The sequence below is a fragment of the Muntiacus reevesi genome, chromosome 9, assembly GCF_963930625.1.
Source record: "Muntiacus reevesi chromosome 9, mMunRee1.1, whole genome shotgun sequence".
In the NCBI taxonomy this organism is placed as follows: Eukaryota; Metazoa; Chordata; class Mammalia; order Artiodactyla; family Cervidae; genus Muntiacus; species Muntiacus reevesi.
Window position 1 is genome coordinate 37,766,784 of NC_089257.1, and position 25,824 is coordinate 37,792,607.

At 38.9% G+C, this 25,824-nt stretch overlaps 2 protein-coding genes across 8 annotated transcripts in view; one reads left to right on the forward strand and one right to left on the reverse strand.

The window, feature by feature from the left end:
• The window catches only part of PPME1 (protein phosphatase methylesterase 1), a 52,514-nt gene extending 47,885 nt beyond the window's left edge, over positions 1–4,629 (reverse strand). For 2 of the 3 annotated variants that reach the window (XM_065943892.1, XM_065943893.1), the window contains exon 1: positions 4,389–4,628. In XM_065943892.1, the coding sequence (XP_065799964.1) occupies positions 4,389–4,489 (101 nt within the window). In that variant the 5' untranslated portion in view covers positions 4,490–4,628. Of the gene's footprint in view, positions 1–4,388 lie in introns of all 3 variants that reach the window. The other variant, XM_065943891.1, reaches the window with a different exon arrangement.
• Positions 4,630–4,828: 199 nt separating this feature from the next.
• Positions 4,829–25,824, forward strand: part of C2CD3 (C2 domain containing 3 centriole elongation regulator) — a 118,586-nt gene continuing 97,590 nt past the window's right edge. For 3 of the 5 annotated variants that reach the window (XM_065945599.1, XM_065945600.1, XM_065945596.1), the window contains exons 1-5: positions 4,829–5,146; positions 8,191–8,472; positions 10,599–10,756; positions 18,053–18,276; positions 18,860–19,107. In XM_065945599.1, coding sequence (XP_065801671.1) covers positions 5,092–5,146; positions 8,191–8,472; positions 10,599–10,756; positions 18,053–18,276; positions 18,860–19,107 — 967 coding nt within the window. In that variant the 5' untranslated portion in view covers positions 4,829–5,091. Of the gene's footprint in view, positions 5,147–5,339; positions 5,439–8,190; positions 8,473–10,598; positions 10,757–18,052; positions 18,277–18,859; positions 19,108–25,824 lie in introns of those variants that run through there. The other 2 variants (XM_065945598.1, XM_065945597.1) reach the window with 2 other exon arrangements.

The window sequence follows — 25,824 nt, forward strand, 5'->3', positions numbered from 1 at the left end:
CGCTAGATGGCATTACTGACTCAATGGACATAAGTTTGAGCAAACTTCGGGAGAAAGTGAAGGACAGAGGAGCCTGGGGCGCTGCAGTCCATGGGGTCGCAAAGAGTCAGACACAACTTAGTGACTGAACAACAAGTAAGAACAACAATAGTAACAAAAATCCAATATAAATCTGGGTTTCTAAAGTCTTGTTTCTGCCACTTAGTATCTGTGATATTAGGCAAGTTAATGAACATTTGAATTTTCTCAGTAAAAGAAAATAATAACCTTCACCCCAACTTACCTCATGGAATAATACAAAAAAGGGACTAATATATATGTGTCATTTAAAGCACTATAAAACTATAAGAGATAATTGTAGAAACAAAGTACTTACTATTGATGATCCAAAACCATACTGAAAAATGACTTACAGTCTAATCGTAATGGAATGTACTAAAATAGTGACTTTCAAAACACCCTTAAGCACACCACATGAAATAGACTCAATGTTTGTGCCCCCAAAATTCATCTTAAATCCTAACTTCCAATGCTACTTTCAAAGGTGGAGCCTTTGGGAGGTGATAAGGTCATGAGGGTGTAGCTCTCATAAAAGTGATTAGTAACCTTATAAAAGAGACCTTATAGAGCTTCCTTTCCCCTTCCCACAGGTAAGGACACAGTAGGAAGACTGCCATCTATGACCAAGAAGCAGTCCTCACCATACACGGAATCTGCTGGTACCTTGATCTTGGACTTCTTAGTCTTCAGAACTCTGAGAAAAAAAATACGGTATTTTTTTTTATGGTAACCTAACAGACTAATACCAGTTGCAAGCAGGGCTCTAAAGTCGGAGTAGTTCCAAAAGCTTTAAAAAGTTCAAAACCACTGTTCTGAGCATCAACTAGTGGCATCTATCATGGAATAATAAAACCAGGATTTCAGGCCTTACCCAAGAAATAACATACATAAAGCTACTGCCACAATGCCTGGCACACAGTACTAACAAAAAGAAAAAAATAATTGCTATTATAGCTTTATCCAGTAATACTTTGAAATTACTAAATTCAATTGGAAAAAAATAAATTATGGAAACTCAAGAAAAACCAAAATCTCAAAACCACCCTGAATATGCAAACACAGCTATACAAGGTTTACTGAAACTGAAGGCAAGAGATTATGGAAAATAGTTGAAAGAGTAAGTCATATAAGATACTGTCAAAGGAACAGTTCTAACCTGAGAGTAAGAGAAAGGCTGGGGAGTGGAAAAGATGGGAAGATTAAAAAAAGCAAGTGAGAAGAAGTTAGAAATACAGGATGATTCAAAACTGGCGGAAGTGAGACTTTATAAACTAGGACTGACTTTAAAAAAAGGAAGGCTGAATTCCAAGGTATTTGCAAAGGAATAAGGTACATAACTCAAATTAACTATTGCCAACAATAATAATTATAAACCCAAAAAACACAATGGGTCTCAGAGTCCAGAGATCCAAGTCCTTAGGGGCCCTACTGCCAAGCTTCTAGGAAGCATAAGTATGAGGAAGATTTGCGTTTCAGTTTTCTTATTTATTAAGAGAATATACTACTCTCTGCTTCCTAGTTTACCTAACAGAATACAGAATTCTCCAAGGCTCAGTTCCCTCAACCATATGATGAAGCAGTAAAACCATTTCAAAGCTCTCTTCCAGTTTGATGACTCTAGGGAAGGAGAGTCTATATTACCACTAACATTAGGGTTACATGAAGCATGCCTATGTTCCAATAAGGAAGTAAAAATTCAGGAAAATAAGCAGCTTGAGGAACAGATAAAATTCACCAATATATACTCTTCTTTTCACAGTACTATAAAAAAGGATCTTTCTAAAGAACTTTATTTTCCAGAATAAGCAGTTAACCTAAATTAAGAGGATCAAAGCATCTATTTAAAGAGGTTAAATTGAAAGTCACTCAGTCATGTTCGACTCTTTGTGACCCCATGGACTGGTCCATGTAATTCCCCAGGCCAGAATACCAGAGTGGGTAGCCTTTCTGTTCTCCAGGGGAATCTTCCCAACCCAGGGATCAAACCCAGGTCTCCCACATTGCAGGTGGATTCTTTACCAGCTGAACCACAAGGGAAGCCCTTAAAGAGGTTATTGCTGCGGCTAAGTCGCTTCAGTCATGGGGACTCTGTGCGACCCCATAGACAGCAGCCCACCAGGCTCCTCTGTCCCTGGGATTCTCCAGGCAAGAGTACTGGAGTGGGTTGCCATTTCCTTCTCCAATGCATGAAAGTGAAAAGTCAAAGTGAAGTTGCTCAGTCATGTCCGACTCTTCGCGACCCCATGGACTGCAGCCCACCATGCTCCTCCGTCCATGGGATCTTCCAGGCAAGTGTACTGGAGTGGGGTGCCATTGACTTCTCCGTTAAAGAGGCTAAGTTACTAACAATTAAGCTAATCAGTAGACTTTAGTACATGTGCTGCTGAAGTGGACACTAATCAGTAGATTTTACTTTCTCTTAGCATTTTTCTTCAGTTCTTCATCTTCAGAGAATTTGTTTTGCTAACGTTGAGAAGCTAAGCTCTAAACTTATCTGAAGCACATATGGTTATTAAAAAGCTAGTATTTTTATGTATTTTCACAGAAGAGCACTGGAATACTGAAAGACCAAAGTTTAGATTGAAAAAGGCAGCAACTAAGATACATATCAACAATAAATGCTACATTAATTTTATAGTCCAGGTTAATTTCCCCCAAATAATCTACTACAGATCAGCTTCCAGATCCTCCATGATCATGTTACAGCCGTACCTTAGTCTTCCAAAGTCAAAACAATCTTCATTTTACCTTACATGCAGCCTTCTGCCACCTCTTTGTACTGTGTGCATTCACTGACCTACCTTCTACCTTCATCTGTCAAGGTTTTCTCATTTTTCTACTCTGTCCCATGGTCAGGTCTCCACTTAAGTCTTTGTTTCCTTCCCCAGTTTTTCCAATCATTCTCACTACCCCTCTACCCTACTGTTTTAATTTACAGGATTCTCCTTTCTCTCCATTCCTAGGACCTGTTTTCATAGCACTGTATCTCCTATCTTCGTCTCCTTTTTGGTAAGCTTTTGTACATGTTACTTCTTCAGAACCTAAAATTTTTTTTCTCCTGTCCTTATTCCAAGAATATCTATCAATCCATCTCTAGAATTCCAAATACACACTCTTGATTACCACATACCTAAATATTTTTTCTATCTCTTACAGTCACTAGTCTCCAGAATCCTGTCTGATACTACAAACACACCTCAAAACCGACTACCTGATCAATTACCTATTTTCGAGCAATTACCTCTCCCAGGTTCAACTCATTACACTCTCTCTCCTACATCTTAGATGCCCCAACCTGGCCCAGCTCATTCAACAACCTAAAATTCCAAAAGCCAACACAACTCCTCCCATTCCAGTAAATGGTGGTTTTCCCCAAAACATTTTAAGCTGCTACTCTCAACACTTCACTGAGTTTTATCAGACCAGTACATAACTTCCACCAGACCTACTTGCCCTGCAAAAATCAATTGCCCAAATCTTCCTCTTTAACCTTTCCAGACCTTCTCTCTGCAGTAAGCCATGAGTTAAACCCTATTCCTACTCATTTCTCAATCTCTGGAGCCCACAGTCACTCTCTAAACCCCTGCGTGCTCTCCCTCATCACTCCTCCCCTTACTCCTTACCCTTACTTCTCAGCACATTCCTGTCACCCCTAACAGTCTTCCTGGCTATGTTCTCCATCTTTCCTTAGGCCTATTCCCCACACTTTCTCAGCACCCCTTAGGAGACCTAATCTCTAAGTCACTTGCTCACTCCCTGAATATGCCTCTTCACCTTTAGAAACTCTCTCCAGAACCTTCTGCTCCCTAGTTCTCTTTCCTTCTCCAACCTTGCCTCCGGTGTCCCCTGTTTCCCCCAGCTTCTTTCTATTATCTAGTTCTCACAGAAACTAGATAGGATTTACTCCTCCCAAATCTTTCCCTAGTTCTTCTCCTAATTTCCCTCAACTTTTCACTTAGTCATTTCCCATTTCCCTCAAGCATCCCTGAAAGATTTCCCTCCACGTTTGTCACAACTCTTTTTCCTTTTCTCAAACCTCCAACCGTTCTTCTGAGGTGCCTCATACATCTCTTAAACTATCTTCTCAGCTTCCTCAATCTCTGCCTCATTCCCGTCTCCCTCCAATACTATTTGCCCTTTAATTTCCAGTGACTTGTGCCTCCCCTCGTCCCCAGATCTGCCTTCTACTTCATGTAAACGTCTCCAGGCCGCCGCCAACATTCTCTCAATCCTTAGCCTGCCTTGCCATGCCACTCTAAAGGCCGAGAGCCACCATTCTCCAACGGTCGGGGCCGGGCCTCTAGGGAGAAGGGGTACGGGTCACGTACCCCATTCGCATCTTGGCTCCGCTCTGACTGCCCCCGCTGCCGGGTAGTGGAGGGCGAGAGGGCAGGCGCCCAAGATGCATACTCTTCTCGAGGGCCGACATGAAGGGCAAGCCACAGGTAGTCGAACAGTAGCCGAAGCTTCGTCCCACGCTAAGTGCGGCCCAACCGGTCACAGCTCGCTCCCCTAGCGACGCCCTGTAGCCTTTAGACAGCACCCAGCTACCGGCAGCACCGCCCACCGGCTCTGTAAACTCCACCCCCTCGCCCCAGCACTTCCACCGGAAGTGCGCAGGAACACTCTACAAAGGGAGCTGGGTAACGGAGTCTCTGACCCTTCAGACCCCTACGAGAGAATTCCACGACCTTCGCCGGAAAGAGAAGCGCTCCTATGTACCCTGGGAAATGGAGTCCTCAAAGACGGCATCCTGCGCTTGCGCAGTTGGAGGCAACCGCGTTCAACCCTGTAGAGGTAGCGTGGCAAAGCATCCTGGGTGTTGTAGTCTACTGGTGGGAAAGAGTCTTGGCGCCTTCTTTTCTCGTCGCTTTCCAGAGACTGTTAAAGAAAGAACCACTTCTTCCTGCCTCCCAGGCTGCCCAGCGGCGCCGGTTGCCGGGGAACGCTAGCGCCTTGGGAAGGGATGGCGGGAGGCTACAGCTTAGGTGCTGGAGCCGTAGTTGAGTTGGTGAAAAGCTCGGGATCGTCATGAAGCAACGAAAAGTTCAGGGGCCTGGGGGAGGCCGTAGCCGCAAGAAGAGAGGTAATCTGAGCGACCAAAGGTGGAAGAAAGCGTAGTTGGGCGATTGGGCGGAGTTCGTGGAGCGGGGCGCTAGGCTTTCTAGGAAGACCTCCCACAGCCGCCTGTTAAAAAAGCGGGGAAGAGATTTGCGGAGGGAAAATAAACAACGGCATCGGAAGCTTAAAAGAGAGCATTTGACCCTCCAGCGAATGGAAACGGTATAGGGGCTGGACTAGGGGGCAAAGTGGGTGAATGACTTGAATGAGGGGAGGGCTAAAAGGAGATACTTCCAAAGGAAGAGAACGAAAAAATTGTAGGTTTTGTTTTGGTTTTTACTTTTTAAAAATTGAGGTATAATTAACATATAACATTAAGTTAGTTTCAGGTGTACATTTGGATTGGATATTTGTATATATTTCGAAATGATTGCCAGTTGTCTCGTTAGCATCCGTTACCATACATAGTTACAATTTTTTTTTTTCTTTTGAAGAGAACGTTTAAGATCTACTCTTTAGCAACCTTCAAATATACAGTACACTACCGTTATAGTCACTGTGCTGTACCTTAAATCCTCGTGACTTAGGAATGTTTTTCATAAACGTGTGGGGGCAGGAAAAGGGGACGTAGAGCTTTGCAGGTCCCTATGGGACTGGAAGAAAAACAAGTTGGAGAGTATGTCGGTAATCCTAAGTAGGCAAGGATCACGTTTTAGGCCTTACTGAATCCCCCAAAACTAGCACACAACAGGACTCGATAAATGTTAGTTGAATGACTGAGGTGTGAGGCAATTATGAATCACGAAGGGCTACAGATGGGAGTAGAGAAAAGCCAGTTATGGAGGAGAGAGAAATAAAGACTGGGGATTGACAGTGTGGTAGGGGGTGAGGATATGAAGATCTCTGAAGGATTTGAGATGGTGAAAATGTTTAACAGGAGGACTTTATCAGTTTAGTCCACTTCAGGAGACGCAAGCTCACCAGGAGACCAGGGGAATGTTAGCTTCAGCAAGAATAGTCACCCTGGGAACCCAGGGCAGATCAGGAAACAAAATTGAATCTCTGCAGAGCTGCCTTGAAACAAAAACTGGGTGACTCTGCCTTTTACATTATAGGCAAAGAGGTATTTGGAATAGTGATAGTGCATTAGGCCCCTGGGTTGAGGACTAAAGCTGCAGTCTAGAAATGAATCTTATCTGCTGTTTAAAGATAACTAAGGCAGTTTTGAGGCAATGTGTTTCCTTCCAGGAATGATGCAAGATATGAAACAGAAGTGTGGAAGTGTTCAGTGCTGTGCTACCTATCTCAAACCAGTCAAGTATATTTGGTTGATAGGAGGAAAATCAATATTGAAATAACATGCTAATGTCCTTCTCATTATACCGTGTGCATATACAGTAATAGTTGTGCACACGCCTGTGTATAATTTTTGTATTGAAGCTACTTATTCATAAATATTATGGTGGGTCTTCACTCAAGAAAGCAGAGGGGGTGTTCTCTCAGAAATCCAAAGAATTAGTTATATAAATTTCTGATCTGATAGACTTCAGTGTATTTTCTTGTTGAGGCATGACCACTCTCCAAAGGCAAAGTGAGAAGAATAGAAAGGTGTGTGTAATATTGGAATAAGTTCTTAAACTTCCTGTAAGTCATGGTTAAAAGATACAGTGAAGGGGAAGACAATCAGCGTCATTAAAGGAAAGCTTTATAGAAAGTCAGGATTAATTGCCTTCTTTACATGTTGTTATCCGTCTAAAAGCCATAAATATTACGAACATAGCACTATGCTAAAGAATAGTGGCAGAATCTAAAGGTGATACTTTCTGTCCTCATTGATTATATGATATTGGCAGGAAGAAAAGACACAGTTTAAGGTGGTCTTTATGGAAGCACTGAGTTGTATGGTGTGCATTTCATTTGTGAATTGACAGGAGTTGATGCTGTTTATATTTAGTGACAATTTTAAAGTATGAGAATTAGGTAAAAATAGCATCTTTAAAACTGGACATTGCCATAATCAGAATAGCAGTACTTGGAAGAAAAATTTTAATCTCACTTCAGAGGTTTTTTAAAATCTATATACTGTATCATTCATGGCATCTGGTCCCATCACTTCATGGGAAAAAGATGGGGAAACAGTGTCAGACTTTATTTTGGGGGGACTCCAAAATCACTGCAGATGGTGGTTGCAGCCATGAAATTAAAAGATGCTTACTCCTTGGAAGGAAAGTTATGACCAACCTAGATAGCATATTAACAAGCAGAGACATTACTTTGCCAACAAAGGTCTGTTAGCCTTTTAGTTTAGTCAAGGCTATGGTTTTTCCAGTGGTCATGTATGGATGTAAGAGTTGGACTGTGAAGAAAGCTGAACGCCAAAAAATTGATGCTTTTGAACTGTGGTGTTGGAGAAGACTCTTGAGAGTCCCTTGGACTGCAAAGAGATCAAACCAGTTCATCCTAAAGGAGATCAGTCCTGGGTGTTCATTGGAAGGACTGATGCTGAAGCTGAAACTCTAGTACTTTGGCCACCTGATGCGAAGAGTTGACTCATTGGAAAAGACCCTGATGCTGGGAGGGATTGGGGGCAGGAGGAGAAGGGGACGAGAGAGGATGAGATGGCTGGATGGCATCACCGACTCGATGGGCATGAGTTTGAGCAAACTCCGGGAGTTGGTGATGGACAGGGAGGCCTGGTGTGCTGCGATTCATGGGGTCGCAAAGAATCGGACACGACAGAGCGACTGAACTGAACTGAACTGTATCATTGTTGTTTTCACTTAGTATCTTTCATTTAAAGAAGCGTTTATACTACTATGTCTTAAGTTGGTGTGTTCTTTCCTCACAGTAACCTGAATCCAATCCTGAACACTTAACTAGTTTTCAGGGTGGCTTAGGTGACCAGATAGGTTATTCTGTGGTCTGGTTTGCTAGTTACTTCTCATATATTAGGATAAATAGAATTAACCTTCTCTCTGTAGAGATTAAAATATTTTTATGTGTTTTTCATTCAAAAAGAAGATTATTTGTTTTCTATATTTAGACTAAATTTTGACTTTGTATTCTTAGATTCCACCACAGGTTTAAGTGACATTTCTCCATCTACAAGCTTGCCGCCCTTGGTTGAAGGCCAGCTACGCTGCTTTCTGAAACTTTCTGTTAATAAAGTCATATGGAAGATTGCAAAGCCTCCTGCTTGTGTACTTGTCCGAGTGAGATGGTGGGGAGAAACATCAGAAGGAACCCTCTTTTGTCCCAGAGATGCATTGCAGACTGAACCAAAAGCTGTGAGAACAACTACACGTTATGCTATTCGCTGTGGTCCAAAGCAGTTTACCTCTTATCTAACAGGTATGTTTTTGTCTTTTCATTTCATCTGCTTGCATAGTAAGATGCCTGTAGCTATGTCGTTAACAGTATTATTATGTTCCTGTAGCTGTGGCGCTATTAGTTATTGAGGATTCAGAGATGTTATAATTGCCACCATTATTTAGAGTATACTGTGTGCTACCAGTTGATACATATTATTTCTAATCTTTAATAACCCTGAAAGATAGATATTTTCTCTGTTTTATAGACAATGAGACTGAAGTTCAGAGAGATGAAATGAATACTCTATATAAGGTTCTATAGTTGATAAAATGGCAAAACTAGAATTTTAACCCACTTCTCTCTGACACCAAGACTCATTCACTTGTCACTACATTGTACTTCTTTAAGTAATAACTATAATCTCTACTCTGGAACTTCCATTATATTCAAGGGAAAAATTTACTAATAGTAAGGATATAAAATTTAGTAATAAAAATTTAGTAATAATACAAGGTAATACTTGCTAAGTACCAATTAAGTATTTTAGTGAGTTAGTAGTACAGGTTTTCAGAGAAGGGAGGATCCCTCTACTGGGAACCAAGAGCCACAATTTCATTTCTGTTCAAGGGAGGCATTCTGAACATACTGTGTTATTTCTCTATTCAAGTCAAGCTTTCATATATACGCTTTAGATGATGGACTTATCAAGTCAATTCAAGTCAGTAAAAAGCATTTATCATGTAAGTATTGTTGGGCTAAGAATACAACAGAACCAGAGGTGAATTAAATATTAACTTGTGCTTAAGTCTACATTCTTTCCAGAAGAAAATTTTAAAGACATCAAAATATAAAGAAAAAAACTCAAGTTATTCAAAAAATACATATAAAATACTTAGGATGCATCAGACATTGTGCTTAGGTGCTGTGGAGATTATAAAAATGAATCAAAAGATTTAATCCAAATGGTATCTAATTCTAACTAAATTAACAGAGAAGTTTAGTTATAATATTAGGTAAAAAGTGATAAGAGCTTTTAAAATATACCCATAAATATCTGATTAAGAAAATTAATGAGACATAGGTGAGCCTGGATGTTAGTAAATAAGCAACAAATGTTGATACAGTTCTCGTATTCTATACATGCACATTATTTTATACTCTACAAAGCACTTTTACACCTATTAGTTCATAGAATTTCCTGGTAACTTGCATGATTAGATAAGTCAGGGACTGTGATATGTTAAGTAATTTGCCTAAAGTCATATAACAGCCATTAAGCAACTGCCATATAAAAGGATTCTGTGCTATGTGTTTTATTTACAATACTACCATTCCTCACAGCCATGAGATAGGTATTATGATGCCTATTTTATAGACAGCTGTGGCTTTCACAGAAATAGACTGAATATCAGAGCCACAACACAATCACATTGTAAATCCAGTGCTCTTTTCACTACAGCATTCAACAGATGGTGAAAATAAATCATTTTCTCAACTTTGGTAAGAAAATATTCAGAAGTTACACTGTTCTGAAATAATCTCAAATTGCATATGCATGCATTGTATTTTTCCTGCTATAAATTGGGATCATGAAGGTGTTAAGTCAAAGCAACCAATTGAAGAATCCAATTAAGGAGTTTATTTCCATTCCTTTTGATTCTAAGTGCTCTCAGCATTTCAGTCCTCCAGATATTATGGAGGAATAAGTAATAAAATACTCTTGAGAAGCAGGGACCAGCTGCTGCATCTATATAAGAGAAGCCCTTTGTCCAGTTCAAAACTAGATATGGTGAGAATTTAAAAACTGAGAATTGTTACTTTTTTATTTAAAAACTAAAGCCTGAATCCTTGCCAAATATGTTAAAAAAAAATACTCTTAAAGATATTTTCCTTATCAAATAGTTGATATGCTGACACTTTCTGTGTAATATTTTCCCTCCATTTGAGATATTTGTCATTGCTTTTCTCTAAAACTTTGTTTTTTTGATCTTGGCTTCACTCTTTCCCACCCCCTGATTGATATGGTAATATATAGTTTATTTGAAAATAAAGGGATTTTTTTTTTTAAGTGAAAACATTTGGTAATGTGTACTCCTCTGCCCACTTCCAAAAAAAAAAAAAGTAAATGAAAACTGTCTGCTGATGTTGTAATTGTTTCTGGTTAGATATGGCTGTGCTGGTGCTGGAAGTAATCACCAAACTTGAACATCTTCCAGTTGGTAGAGTTCAGATCAGTGGACTAGCCCAGCTTTCTCCAACCCATCACATCGATGGATTTTTTACCATTGTTTCACCAACATCTAAGAAACTTGGAGAACTCCAGGTAAAAATATCATAATTCTCTGCTACATAGAGTAAAACTTTAGGGGCACAAATATTTGAGTCTGTTTGTAGAATGGGAAGGTACATGACTCCCAAGTACCATGCAAATACCCACTCCATGCCTTTTTTCTTACCCAATTACTGTTTTGTACTTATTTCCCCCTTATCCATATCCTCTTAGTTCTATGCTGCCCATCTCAAGTTCCAAGAATCCTTCACAACTCCTTCTGTACTCATTCTTCTCTGTGCTCTCTGTTAATTTTATAACATGAATTGCATAGTCATTGTTCAGTTATAATCTTACATAGTCTCAAAAATCATGTATCTGTAGTTTCCTTTTAATTTCCTTTCCTTTTAGTTTATAGATTCCTTGAGAGACAGGACAGTATTTTCTACTTTCTTTGTTTTTCCCCACAGCTCCTAAGGTAGTGCCAAGCAGTAATAGCTTGTTTGACTCATTTAAGTGGTATCTTTGATGTTCATTCATTCATTCAGCCTACATTTTTTTGATAGTCTGTTATGTGCCATTAACTTAGGATACAGAGATAAGAGATCTCCTTTCAATTAGTTTTCCAAAGTCAGGTGGGATGAAATAGAAAAGAGTAACAAATAGAACACAGTGTGATACATACATAATAAATATATGTACTAGATAGTGGGAAAGAACATAGAAGTGTCCCTTTCTGAGGGAGATTCTGGGAGTTCTTCCTGGAGAAATCCTTGAGAAATGTGGTGAGTTTAATACTTTGTCAAATATATTTTAAAATATGTATAGAAATTTAAGCAAATATTTTAGAAAGCAGTTCAAAAAAGATGAAGAAAGAACATATAACATTACCAGATGTAAGAACTTGTTATAAAACCACAAGCACATAATTGTGTCAAAGGAAGAGAATAAAGTCCAGAAATAGATTTAATGAAGTGAAAGAACTTGGGCTTCCCTGCTGACTCAGTGGTGAAGAATCTGCCTACAGTGAAGGAGCCTCAGAAGACTCAGGTTCAATCCCTCGGTCAGAAAGATTCGCCTGGAGGGAGGGCATCCTCCTCCAGATCCCCTGGAGAATCCCATGGACAGAGGAGCCTGACGGACTACAGATTGTAGGATCACAGAGTTAGACACGACTGAAGAAACTGATTGTGCATGCACGCAAATGAAGGAACTTGACACTTTCTATACTCTTTATCATATTTTTATTTATAATATTATTTAAAGATAGTGACACCTTATAGTGGTAACTTTGTGGTGAAATGAGACTGGATTACTCCTGCTTTTCTCATATGGTACAATATTGCATCAGACCAGCAAAAACAGTTTGGCATTGTGTTTACAAGAGCCATAAAAATGATCATATATCATTTACCTGAATAATTCTTCTGCTGGGGACTTATATTAAAGAAATACCATAAAAATTGAGGAAAGTAATATGCTTAGGACTGGTTATGGAAATGCACTTCTAATATTGAAAATATTCAAACAATTTCATTAGACAATATTAAAACCAAAGTCTATCAGTGGAATATTTTATTTCCATAAAAGATAAAATTATATTGTTATGATTGTATAGCAACATGGAAAAATTATTTTGGATTGAAAACAGAATTGAAAGTGTACTCACATATATGCTTATGATCAGTGACTAGAGAGAAAAAAGGGAAAACAACACAATTGAAATATAGAATTCTAGGTGGGTGGGTTCTTTTCCTATTTTTTAAAAAAATGTATTTATTTTTGAGTGTGCTGGGTCTTCATTGCTGCACACAGGCTTTCTCTAGTTGCAGCGAGCAGGGGCTATTCTCTAGTTGTGGTATACACGCTTCTCATAATGTGGTGGCTTCTCTTGTTGAAGAGAATTTCTCTTGTTGAAGTGGGCTTTTGGTACATGGACTTCAGTAGTTGCAGCAGTTGAGCTCAGTGGTTGTGGGTCAGGGGCTCTAGACCACTGGCTTGGTAGTTGTGGTGCACAGATCCAGTTGCCCTGGGGCATGTAGAATCTTCCTAGACCAGAGATCTAACCCGTGTTTCCTGCATTGGCAGGTAGACTCACAACCACTGGACCACCAGGGAAGTCCTCTTTTCCTATTTAAATTAGACATAATTCACATGCTATAGAATTCACCCTTTTAAAGTATACAATTCTGTAATTTTTAGTATATTCATAAGAATGTGCAACCATCATGATTATCTAATTCCAGAACATTTTTATCACCCCAAAAAGAAACAGTATACCCCTTAATAGTCATTCCCCTTTTTACTTTCTCCAGCTCATGGCAACCACTGATCTACTTTCTGTCTCCATAAATTACCTATTCTGAGTATTTCGTATAAATGATGTAATATGTAGCCTTTTGTATCTGACTTCTTTCACTTAATATAGTGTTTTAAAGGTTCATCCATGTTGTAGCATGAACCAGTACTTTATTCCTTACTGTAGCTAAATAATATTCTATTGTATGGATATATCACATGTTGTTTATCCATTCTTCAGTTGGCAGACATTTGGATTGTTTCAACTTTCTGACTTTTATGAATAATGCTGCTATGAATGTTTGCATACAGGTTTTTTTGTGAACATGCTTTCAGTTCCTTTGTGTATACCTTGGTGTAGAATTGTGATCATGTGGTAGCTATTTAAACTTTGAGGAACTGCTGGACTGTTTTCTAAGGTGTTGGATCATTTTTTTCCCCCTTATTTGAATGACAGCTGATAAAATAATACTATATGTTTTTTTATTTAAATATCATTGGATTTGTTGGAGAATTATTTTTATAGAGTCTTAGAGACAGAGGTCAGATTTTGAAAGATTATGGAATAAGTAAATGCATAGTAATTACAGTGAAGAAGTAGAAATAACAGGGACTTCTACTCTCTAGAGAGAGATAGTGTAACCTAATGGATATAGCACCAGACTTGGACATAGAAAAATTGGTTGGTGTTCATTTGTACTCTCTGAGTTTCGGTATCTTATTTTGTAAAATGAAGATAAGTTTTACCTTATAGCCTTGTTGCAGGGATTAAGTAATATGAAAAAAAAAGGTGGAAGCACTTAACATGGTGCCCAGGCATATGAGAGTCACATATAAAATTTACTTGAATTGTAGAGGAAAAGATTGATAGTTGGGTGGTAGAATTGAGAAATTTGTTGATGCTTTAGAAGAGGAATTGGCACACTGCCTAGTGATCTGAATCTGGCTTTCTAACTGAAAGCTTTCTTATATTTTTAAAGGGTCATTTTAAAAAAGATTGTTCAATGCAGCTAAAAATATTTACCCTCCGCCCCTTTACAGAATGAGTGTGCTGACCCTTTGTAGAGAGTAAGAGACCTGATTTGTAGACCAAGAGAAAAGCAAGTGAAGAAAGATACTGAAAATAAAAGAGGATAATTGAGCAAGGTTAATTATCTGGAAAAGGTCAGTTTTCATTCCAGTCCTAAAGGCAATTTCAAAGAATGTTCAAACGTACAGTTGCACTCATTTCACACACTAGCAAAGTAATGCTCAAAATTCTTCAAGCTAGGCTTTAATAGTATGTGAACTTAGAACTTCCACATGTACAAGTTGGATTTAGGAAAGGCAGAGGAACCAGAGATCAAATTGCCAACATCCATTGGATCACAAAAAAAGCTAGAAAATTCCAGAAAAACATCTACTTCTGCTTCATTAGCTACTGTAAAGCCTTTGACTATGTAGATCTCAACAAACTGTGGAAAATTCTTAAAGAGATGGGAATACCAGACCACCTTACCTGCCTCCTGCAAAACCTGTATGTGGGTCGAGAAGCAACAATTAGAACCAAACTTGGAACAATGGACTGGTTCCAAATTGGGAAAGGAGTAGATCAAGGCTGTATATTGTCACCCTGCTTATTTAACTTATATGCAGAGTACATCATGCAAAATGCTGGGCTGGATGAAGCGCAAGCTGGAATCAAGATTGCTGGGAGAAATATCAATAACCTTAGATAGGCAGATAACACCACCCTAATGGCAGAAAGTGAAGAGGAATTAAAGAGCCTCTTGAAGGTGAAAGAGGAGAGTGAAAAGGCTGACTTAAAACTCAGCATTGAAAAAACTAAGATCATGGCATCCGGTCCCATCACTTCATGGTAAATAGATGGGGAAACAATGGAAACAGTGACAGACTTTATTTTCTTGGGCTCCAAAATTACTGCGGATGGTGATTATAGCCGTGAAATTAGAAGACGCTTACCTTAAATATGGTGGTGGTCACTTGCATCTAAACATAGTTTTGGCCTTCCTTGTTGGCTCAGCAGTAAAGAATCCACCTGCCAATGCAGGAGACACTGGTTCTATGCCAGAGTCAGCAAGATCCCCTGGAGAAGGAACTGGCAACCCACTCCAGTATTCTTGCCTGGGAAATCTACTCCAGCTAATTTTTGCCACATTGGAATGGGGACCCAGGATTGTTGGAACTTCTGAGTTTTCAAGAGAAGCCAGAAATTCAAATTTTTACCTAAAATCCGTTTTTTTAATCACCGTTAAATAATTTTTAAATCTTAACAAATGCTATATTGACCAGCATAAATCTGAAAAATAGATATACTAGTTTGCTCTCTCCAATACTGATAGATGTTGTAAATGTAGATGACAGCTGTGGGCAGCTTAGTGCCAGAGAGCATTGAGTCATTGAGAGAACACTGATTTGTGTTCTTAATGATATTTCATTAACAGATGTGTGAATCATGTGGTATATTCAAGGTATTTGTGGTTGGCATGGAATTTAGAAAAGATGTGGTATATTTGGGCAGTAGAATGATGATCTGGCAATGGCACCATAAAGGAATAAGTCAACCTCCCTTATCCTAGCTAGTAAAAGAAGTAGTTTCCTTTGGAGAAACTTTGGGGGAAATGAGGACACTTTAAGAGAGATGTTCAGTTAAAGTGTAAAGTGATAAGGTAGTTCGTATCCAGTAGAAGCTCTGCAGGGCTCAGTGAAGGGGTTGTCAAAGGAATGAGCACCAGGGTGAACTTTGATTGGGGCAGAGCATAACTGCTGTGGACTGAAATGAGGATCTGCGAGATGAACACAGGAGTGTATTGGGTACACTGTACGGAAACAGAGGGCTTAGGAGTGGAGATTGCTTGGACTGGTAGGAATTACTGGAACAGTATTCTGTTTTACACCTGCAAAACTTGACTCATGCTTTTTTCTCTGCCTGGAATGTTTTACCTCAGTCCCCACTCAACTTTATTGCTCACTCATATTTAAGGCTCTGAAGCCAAGTATTTATTTTTCAGTCCTGGAAGCCATCTCTGGCCCTTCTTCCTCACCTCTTCCCCAAGCCCAGACCCCTCTTTTGTGTTCCTGCAGCATCCAGTACACATATTTATCCTTAAAACTCATCATTTTATATTAAAATTACTTCTTGTTAAATTTCCCTACAAGATGGCTTCCCTGGTGACTCAGATGATAAAGAATCTGCCTGCAGTGCAGGAGACCCAGGTTCAATCCCTGAGTCAGAAAGATCCCCCGGAGAAGGTAACAGTAGCCCACTCCAGTATCCTCGCCTAGAGAATTCCATGGACAGAGGAGCGTGGTGGGCCGTAGTCCATGAGGTTGCAAAGAGTCGGACACTTCTGAGCAGCTAACCCTTTCACTTTCACAAGATACTCTGATCCTGTGGGTCAGATTGCATGTTTCATTATCTCTTTGCCCCAGGCAAGTAGCACAGAACTTGGCATTGATCTCAAAAAGTACTTGTTAATTGAACAAAGGAGTTAGACTAGCACCTATATTTTCATTGTAAAGTAGGTGTGGCAGGTACCTGGACTTGCTTTTTTTTCCCCTCTCACTGGTAATAGAGACCTTTGAGTTGTTTTGTAACTAGTTCAAATTTTTTAAGGAAAAAGCAAAATTATGACTAGCCAGAAGGTCATTGTTAAGGCCAGGGACTCTATCTTTATTCTCAGTATCTCCTTTGTTTTTAGAATACAGTGGCTGCCTTTTGGCAAATGATAAACGGTAGGGGACAATCTTCTGACACATTTGGGCAGCCAGGATTTTATGTGATCCTCTTACAGCAGTGACTACACGAAGTATTTATCCCACTGCATTCTGGTCATTTGAAGAAAATCTTGATGAATAGATTTAAAGGACTTTGTGCTACCTGGTTCATGAACAAAGTTCTCATCAAGACCCAGGTGTGTTTATTGAGTCTCTGCCTTGACAATTTCTCCACACAAATTACTCCATTGATCTTCCCAGAGACTTCTTAAAATGTTTAACTGAAATCTTTCATTTTTGCCGTAGGCCATTTATCATTATGTGACTCTCTTTGGCTCCTTTAACAATTCCTTCTGCTTTCTTTGTCATTGTAGCCTAACTTTGAACACTGCTTTTTTTTTTCTTTGGGAGTACATTATTCAGTTTCTTCTCTAAAGTTTTGCTTTAGGCTCTGTTTTACTTTTTACTCCCCCATTGGACTTTGTTTAGCTTTTCAGAGAACTGGAGAGTTTTTCAGTAGAGTGCCTGAATTCAGTGGAGTGAGATGATAAAGGAAACTTCAAGAAAACTAAAACTTTACATCTTACTGTTCCTCCCTCTTCACCCTGCTTCCTCCCCAGCATAGAACTAGGGCCTTATTTTTCTCAAATAACTAGCAATAAGGATGCAACAAGTTGTTTTTTCATTTGTCAGACCATTAGTCATTATTATGCATACTTGATGTGTGCACTAAGTATGTGCTATGCTGATTAGTCTACAGAAAAATGAATGAGACAGTCCATGCTTTTGAGAAATTCATAATCTAATTAGGATAACAAACAAACTGAAAGTACAAATCCCTCCTTTAAGCATCTGCTTTTTTTTTTTAATCTTCAAATTAGGATAATATACTTTCCTGACAGAATTATATCATCGCATCAGCTTCTCTATGTGAGGAATGTAGCACAGTTTCTGGCCTCTTATAGTATTCAATAAATGGTGGTTATATGAATGGATAGATAACAGAGTAAGTAGAAAAATGGAAAATGGAGTGGCCGTAACATCTCTGCCTAGACACAAAAAAGTTTTCATAGAGGAAATAATACTGGAGGAAATCTGCATATAGAGGCATAAAGGAATGAAATATAAGGTAAATTTAGAAAACTCTTAAGTAATTAGTAAATCTAGAAGAGGGAGATGGGGAAGGAGAGCACAGTGAGAGATGAGGCTTCTGATGTAGGCAGGAATTTTAACTTGATCCTATAAGAAATGGGGGTCATTAATTTATATTAAACAGTTTAAAAATTAATCAGTGCTAAAAAATAAAACTTCTAATACATTGCATGTCTCTTTCAGGTCTCACTTGCTCTGGAGCCTTTGTCAGAAACTTATGACAGCTACAATCCTCTTCCTACCACTAACATGACAGAAAATGTGCTTTTATCTGAGCAGGGATTCAGAGAACATTCTGAAGCAAGCAATACTCAATTTCTGGTTCCATCAAGGCTTCATAGGATCCTTACTACCAAAATTGATGGAAAAGATTTAGCAGCTAATAGTAGTAGGTCAACCCCGCCAAGGTAATTACCACACCTAATATCAATCGGTCTGTCAGCTAACTCCCACTGAACGCATAATGTTTGTCTTTCATTTGTGGTTGCGTAAAAGATTAAAGGTAGTCATTTCACCGAATAAGTATTAAGTACTCACTGTTTCCTGGTGCTGGGCATAGAAATTAATAAGAGGCAGTTCCTGTTTTGTAGATGGCTCATAATCTAGTGAGGAGGCCAATACACAGATAAATAAGTATATCTAAGTCATATAGAGATGCTATGATAGATGGGCAATGAAGGGAAAGAGGGAAACAGCAGTGTTTTGTGAAAGGGAATGAAGGAAGAAAGATAAATTTTGATTTTAAATAATTATCAGGCATTTGCTTTGTGTCAGGCTCAGCACTGAGCTTTTTGTTTCATTGTCTCACTTTAGCCACAACCATACCATAGGTAAAACATCTATTATTTATTTCATTTGGGAGATGAGAACAGATTTACAAAGTCTGAGCTACCCTGCTCTATGCCCCTGATCCACTTTCTGTCTCTGATGAAGTATAATGTTACCATAATGGTTAATATACTCCTGAAGTTCTCCTTTATTTTAAAACAGGGGGAAAGATCACTTGTACTTTGCAGAGAACTCTGATACAATAAAAGACTCTTTCGGTGGACTCCAGCACCATCTTAATTCAGGACAGAGTTTAGAGTCTGTGACTCTGAAAGGCAAAGCCCCACAGAAGCAGATGTCCCTTCTCAACAGTTCTGAGTTCCAGCCTCAAATTAGCACAGTTGCCAAGAGTCACAGTGACTCATGCATTCTTTCTTCAAACAACCCCCCTACCAAGGACCTTCTTTCAGGTATGTATTTATTTGTGAACTGAGACTAAGCTATATTTATTGGGACTCTGCTTGTTAAGTAACATACAAAGAGAAGCAAGACTTCTGTTTGAACTATGTAGGCAAATAAAAGTGAGTAATCTTACTAGAGTCCAGAATCTCTAACCATTGAAGGGCAGCTCTATTAAACCACTGAATTACTTCTAAATAATTATTGGGTGCTTATAATTTTAAGTTTAGAGAAGCCCATTTAAAGTGAACCTCAGTATGCAAGGAAAGTCTTTATCGCAGAAAAATTTTAGTCCTTGTTTTTTTCCAGATAATTCAAAGGGAATAAGAATTTTGTCTCCTCATTAGAATTTACTTATACCATTGTGCAGAGGCTAGTACTAAATCTGTTTCATATTCTGAAAATTGTTGGTTTCACTGGGAACATTCATTGCACAAAAACTGCTAATCTTAAGCCTGGGAGTTAAATATGACTGACAACCAAACAGAAATAGAAAGGAGTCAGTTTACCTGTGTAAGAACTTAGACTGAAATTTTAAAAGAAAATAGCAACTGAATCGGATTACCTCATGTTGGAGAGTGGTTTTATAAAAGCAGTTTGGTACCTTGTGTTGCACTATAATGGTCAGCCATATATCTCTGACATCAACAGCATGACATGAATTTGTTGCCATCCTCACAAGTAAAATTTCCAAAGTAGAATATCTATGACAGTGGTAGAAAAGTCTTTTAACTTAAAACTGCTTGGGTACATAATTTACATTAATAAGGACTTTCTTTAATGAAGAAAAACATTGTGTTCATATTTTTCAACTAAAGTGTCTGTGATCCCCTATTTTAAAAAATATACCCTGATTATAATATTTTATACTTTAATGCAACCCTAGGCTGCACTAACAAAGAAAATTGTCCCACTATACTCAGCACTTGTCGTCTCACACCTAGAATATTTTGTATAGACCTGGGAACCAGACTTTGAGAACCAGGCTTTCATTAAGCAGTTATTTATTCAGCACTTATCAAATGTCTGACACTCTTCTAGGTGTGAGGAATACAGCAATTCATTATTTTTTTAAAGGCCCAAAATCTTACCCTATGGATCTTCTATTGTAGATGGAAACAGATGATAAACTAGGTAAGTATGTAGTGTTAGATGGTGATAATGGCAGTGGGAAAAAATGAAGCAGGGAAAAAGAGGGAATGCTGTTTTAAACATCTTGGCAAAGGAAGGCCCCTTTAAGAAGTTAATATTAAAGATCTATAGAAGATGAGTTCCTTCTAAGGAGAGTATCTAGACTAGAGTACTCATTTCACATGCTAGCAAGGTAAGGCTCAAAATCCTTCAGGCTAGGCTTTAGCATACATGAACCAAGAACTTCAGATGTACAAGCTGGAGTTAGAAAAGGCAGAGGAACCAGAGATCAAATTGCCAACATCCGTTGGATCATTGAAAAAGCGAGAGCGTTCCAGAAAAACATTTACTACTGCTTTATTGACTATGCCAAAGCCTTTGACTGTGTGGATAAAAACAAACTGTGGAAAATTCTTAAAGAGATGGGAATACCAGACCACCTTACCTGCCTCCTGAGAAATCTGTATGCAGGTCAAGAAGCAACAGTTAGAACTGGACATGGAACAACAGATTGGTTCCAAATTGGGAAAGGAGTGCGTCAAGGCTGTATATTGTCATCCTGCTTATTTAGCTTGTATGCAGAGTACATCATGAGAAACACTGGGCTGGATGAAGCACAAGCTGGAATCAAGATTGCCAGGGGAAATGTCAATAACCTTAGATACGCAGATGAAACCATCCTAATGACAGAAAGCAAAGAGGATCTAAAGAGCCTCTTGATGAAGGTGAAAGAGGAGAGTGAAAAAACTGCCTTAAAACTCAACAGTCAAAAAACTAAGATCATGGCATCTGGTCTTATCACTTCATGGCAAATAGATGGGGAAAAAATGGACAGTGAGAGACTTTATTTTCTTGGGCTCCAAAATCACTGTGGACAGTGAAATTGTCCATGCAGCCATGAAATTAAAAGACACTTGATCCTTGGAAGAAATGCTATAACAAACCTAGAGAGCATGTTAATTAGCAGAGACATTACTTTGCCGACAAAGGTCTGTCTCTAGTCAAAGTTATGGTTTTTCCAGTAGTCATGTACAGTTGTGAGAGTTGGACCATAAAGAAGGCTGAGCATTGAAGAATGGTGGTTTCGAACTGTGGTGCTGGAGGAGACTGTTGAGAGTCCCTTGGGTAACAAGGAGATCAAACGAGTCAATCCTAAAGGAAATCAGTCTGGAATATTCATTAGAGGGACTGATGCTGAAGCTGAAGCTCCAATAGTTTGGCTACTTGATGCAAAGAGTGAATTCATTGGAAAAGACCCTAATACTGGGAAAGATTGAGGGCAGGAGGAGAAGGGGGCAACAGAGGATGAGGTAGTTGGATGGCATCACTAACTCAATGGACATGAGTTTGAGCAGACTCCAGAAGATAGTGAAGGACAAGGAGCCTGGTGTGCTACAGTCCATAGGGTCCCAAAGAGCTGGACATGACCGACTGAACAACAGCCTAGACTAGGGAAGGAACCACCACGAGATATTTAGCCTTAAGAAAACAGCTAAACAGCTACCATTTATTGAGTATTCATTGTTTCTAGCTACTATGCCAGGCGCCTTATACATATAAACTTAACAAAATCCGACTGAGGCTGGGATTGTTCAGTTCAGTCACTCAGTCGTGTCTGACTCTTTGGAACCACGTGGACTGCAGCATGCCAGGCCTCCCTATCTATCACCAACCCCCAGAGTTTACCCAAACTCATGTCCATTGAGTTGGTGATGCCATCCAACCATCTCATCCTCTGTCGTCCCCTTCTCTTCCCGCCTTCAATCTTTCCCAGCATCAGGGTCTTTTCAAATGAGTCAGTTCTTTGCATCAGGTGGCCAAAGTATTGGAGTTTCAGCTTCAGCATCAGTCCTTCCAATGAATATTCAGGACTGATTTCCTTTAGGATGGACTGGTTGGATCTCCTTGCAGTCCAAGGGATTCTCAAGAGTTTTCTCCAACACCACAGTTCAAAAGCATCACTTCTTTGGTGCTCAATTTTCTTTATAGTCCAACTCTCACATCCATACATGACTACTGGAAAAACCATAGCCTTGACTAGACAGACCTTTGTTCACAAAGTAATGTCTCTGCTTTTTAATATCCTCTCTAGGTTGGTCATAACTTTTCTTCCATGGAGTAAGCGTCTTTTAATTGGATTGTTATCCCTTTTAATGGAATTATTATCCCTATTTTAAAATGAAGACACAGACTCACAGTTTTAGGGAGTTTCTGTTCTATCAAGGGGGACAAGCTGCTGCTTGGCTCCAGTTCATTGTTATCTTAGACTCTAAGGCAAGGTCCTTGCTTCAGTCCTGTTGTATGTTCATAGTTTTCTTAGACCTACTTTTAAAAAAAAAATCAAGAACTCTGCTGGCCAACTGTTCAAGCCAAACAAAGTGTGCCGGTTGCAACCCATAGGCTGCCAATGTGCAAATCTCTTCCATAAGGGTTACTAGGATCATTGGGTTTAAAGATAAAACATGACAGATTGTGACTAAGTCTGAGTTAATAGTCCAGTATTCCTACCTGTGCAAAAATGGGAAAGGATAGCCTCAAAAGATAGTGAATTCTTTATCACTGATAATGGTCAAGTGTGGGCTGGATAACTTTGTGATGGGAGTCTTACAGATGGGATTAAATCACCAAGTAGACATCTATCTTTAAGATCCCTTCCAATCACGAGACTGTGGATAATGGAGATTTAAGTGGACCACTTTAGTAAGTAGGTCTAGAGCTAAGGTCTTGGAGGATTATAATAAACCTAACCACCTTCCTGGTCTTTATTAAACTGACCCCATGAAAGGGGATACAGAGCTAAATTAGTCATCAAGCTAGTATTTATGAAACACTAAGTACACATCCTACTTATAAGAGTTGGGATTTAGAATAGATAGCAAGGAGTAGGAACAAAAACCAGAAGCTTTATACCTCGCTGTTTAGCAAGGGCTGTGCCCATAACATGTAGGAAATAAACAAGGGAAACATTTGTCTTAAACTCACTTAAGTGCCTTTCCTTTGTGTTCAGAAAATGATTATTGAGTTGAGGTGCAGGAAGATCCCATGACAGCTTTCTTAGTGTAAGAACCAGCTTCCTCTTATGAAGAGGAGCTAAGGTCTTTTTGTTGCCATGCCTTAGACTTTAGAGAAACTTTTCTAAGAGTGCTTGTTTCAAGGAAGAAACCACTTGAAAGCCAATGAATGGACCATCCTTGCTCAGATTTGTTCACTTGTTGCCATCAGTGTTTATTTCTTTTTTAAAATCTGCTATTGGAAAGAATCTTCAGTGCCTGTTCTTATTCAGATGTTAATAACTAATTAAATCACTCTTAAAATATTACCATTCCAGGGAAGTTTTTATTTAGCAAAAAATGCAATTCAACAGATAGCTTTTGAGTGCCTATTTTGTGTCAGCCATTGTTTTGAGTATTGGGGTTACAGTGAGAAATAAGTCCCTGATCTTAATGAATTCATTCTAGTAAGAGAAATAGACTCTAAAGCAGATATGGTATAATTATATATGATATATACAACAGTGGAAGTATTTATTAAAACATTTAATGACCACATATAGTATAATCATGTGTGATATATTACAACAGTGGAAGTATTTATTAAAACATTTAATCAGGGAGGGAAATGGGAAGAAGGTTCAAGATGGAGGGGACATATGTATACCTATGGCAGATTCAGGTTGAGGTTTGACAGAAAATAACAAAATTCTATAAAGCAGTTATCCTTGTTAAAAAATAAATGAAAGTCGCTCAGTCATGTCCAACTCTTTGTGACCCCATGGACTATACAGTCTATGGAATTCTCTAGGCCAGAATACTGGAGTGGGTAGCCTTTCCCTTCTCCAGGGTATCTTCCAAACCCAGGGATCGAACTCAGGTCTCCTGCATTGCGGGCGGTTTCTTTACTAGCTAAGCCACAAGGGAAGCAAAAAAAAAAAAAATGTTTTTAAATCAAATTCATGATGTGTACCAAGCAACAAGGATACAGAGACTAACAAAAGCCAGTCCATCACCTCAAAGTTGGTTGGGTGAGATAAACGATTTTAATACTGCATGGTAATTCTTTGATAGAATGGAATACCTAGAACTTTGAGAGCACAAAGGAAGTATTGTGTTTAAGGAATTAAAAATAGTTGTGTATGGTTAGATCTTAAAGTACCATGGCAGTAGAAAAACTATTTTTCTACATGGCCCTAAAGTCAAATGAAGTTTATTATTGACACTGCTTTTCATTAACTACTTTATTCAAGCATTTATTGAGTGTGCCTACCTCATTAAGGAAATGGCAACCCACTCCAGTACTCTTACCTGGAAAATCCCATGGACCGAGGAGCTTAGTAGGCTAGAGTCCATGGGGTTGCAGAGTCAGACACGACTGAGCAACTTCACTTCACCTCATTAAAGATCTTTAAACCATATCAAATTAAGCCAAGTATTAACTGAAAACTAAAACAAGGACAACTTCATGTCATATAGCAAGCTTCTTTTTCTTTTTTTAAATTATTTTAATTGGAGACTAATTACTTTACAATATTGTGGTGATTTTTGCCATACATTGGCATGAATAAGCCACAGGTGTACATGTGTTCCCCCCCCCTCCTCCCACCGCCCCTAACCCCCCTTCCACCTCCCTCCCCATCCCATCCCTCTGGGTCATCCCAGTGCACTGGCTTTGAGTGCCTTGTTTCATGCATCAAACTTGGACTGGTCATCTATTTCACATATGGTAATATACATGTTTCAGTGCTGTTCTCTCAAATCACCCTCGCCTTCTCCCATAGAGTCCAAAAGTCTGTTCTTTATATCTGTGTCTCTTTTGTTCTCTTGCATATAGGGTTGTTGTTACCACCTTTCTAAATTCCATGTGTATGTGTTAGTATACTGTATTGGTGTTTTTCTTTCTGACTTACTTCATTCTGTATAATAGGCTCCAGTTTCATTCACCTCTTTAGAACCGACTCAAATGCGTTCTTCTTAGTAGCTGAGTAATATTCCATTGTGTATATGTACCACAACTTCCTTATCCATTCATCTGCTGATGGACATCTAGGTTGCTTCCATGTCCTGGCTATTATAAACAGTGCTGCAGTGAACATTGGGGTGCACGTGTCTCTTTCAGTTCTGGTTTCCTCGTGTGTATGCCCGGTAGTGGGATTGCTGAGTCGTATGGCAGTTCTATTTCCAGTTTTTTAAGGAACCTCCACACTGTTCTCCATAGTGGCTGTACTAGTTTGCATTCCCACCAACAATGTAAGAGGGTTCCCTTTTGTCCATACTTCTCCAGCATTTATTATTGTTTGTAGACTTTTTGATGCAGCCATTCTGATTAGCATGAAATGGTATTTCATTGTGGTTTTGATTTGCATTTCTCTGATAATGAGTGATGTTGAGCATCTTTTCATGTGTTTGTTAGCCATCTGTATGTCTTTGGAGAAATGTCTGTTTATTTCTTTGGCCCATTTTTTGACTGGGTCATTTGTTTTTCTGGTATTGAGCTGCATGAACTGCTTGTATATTTTGAAGATTAATTCTTTGTCAGTTGTTTCATTTGCTATTATATTCTCCAATTCTGAAGGCTGTCTTTTCACCTTGCTTATAGTTTCC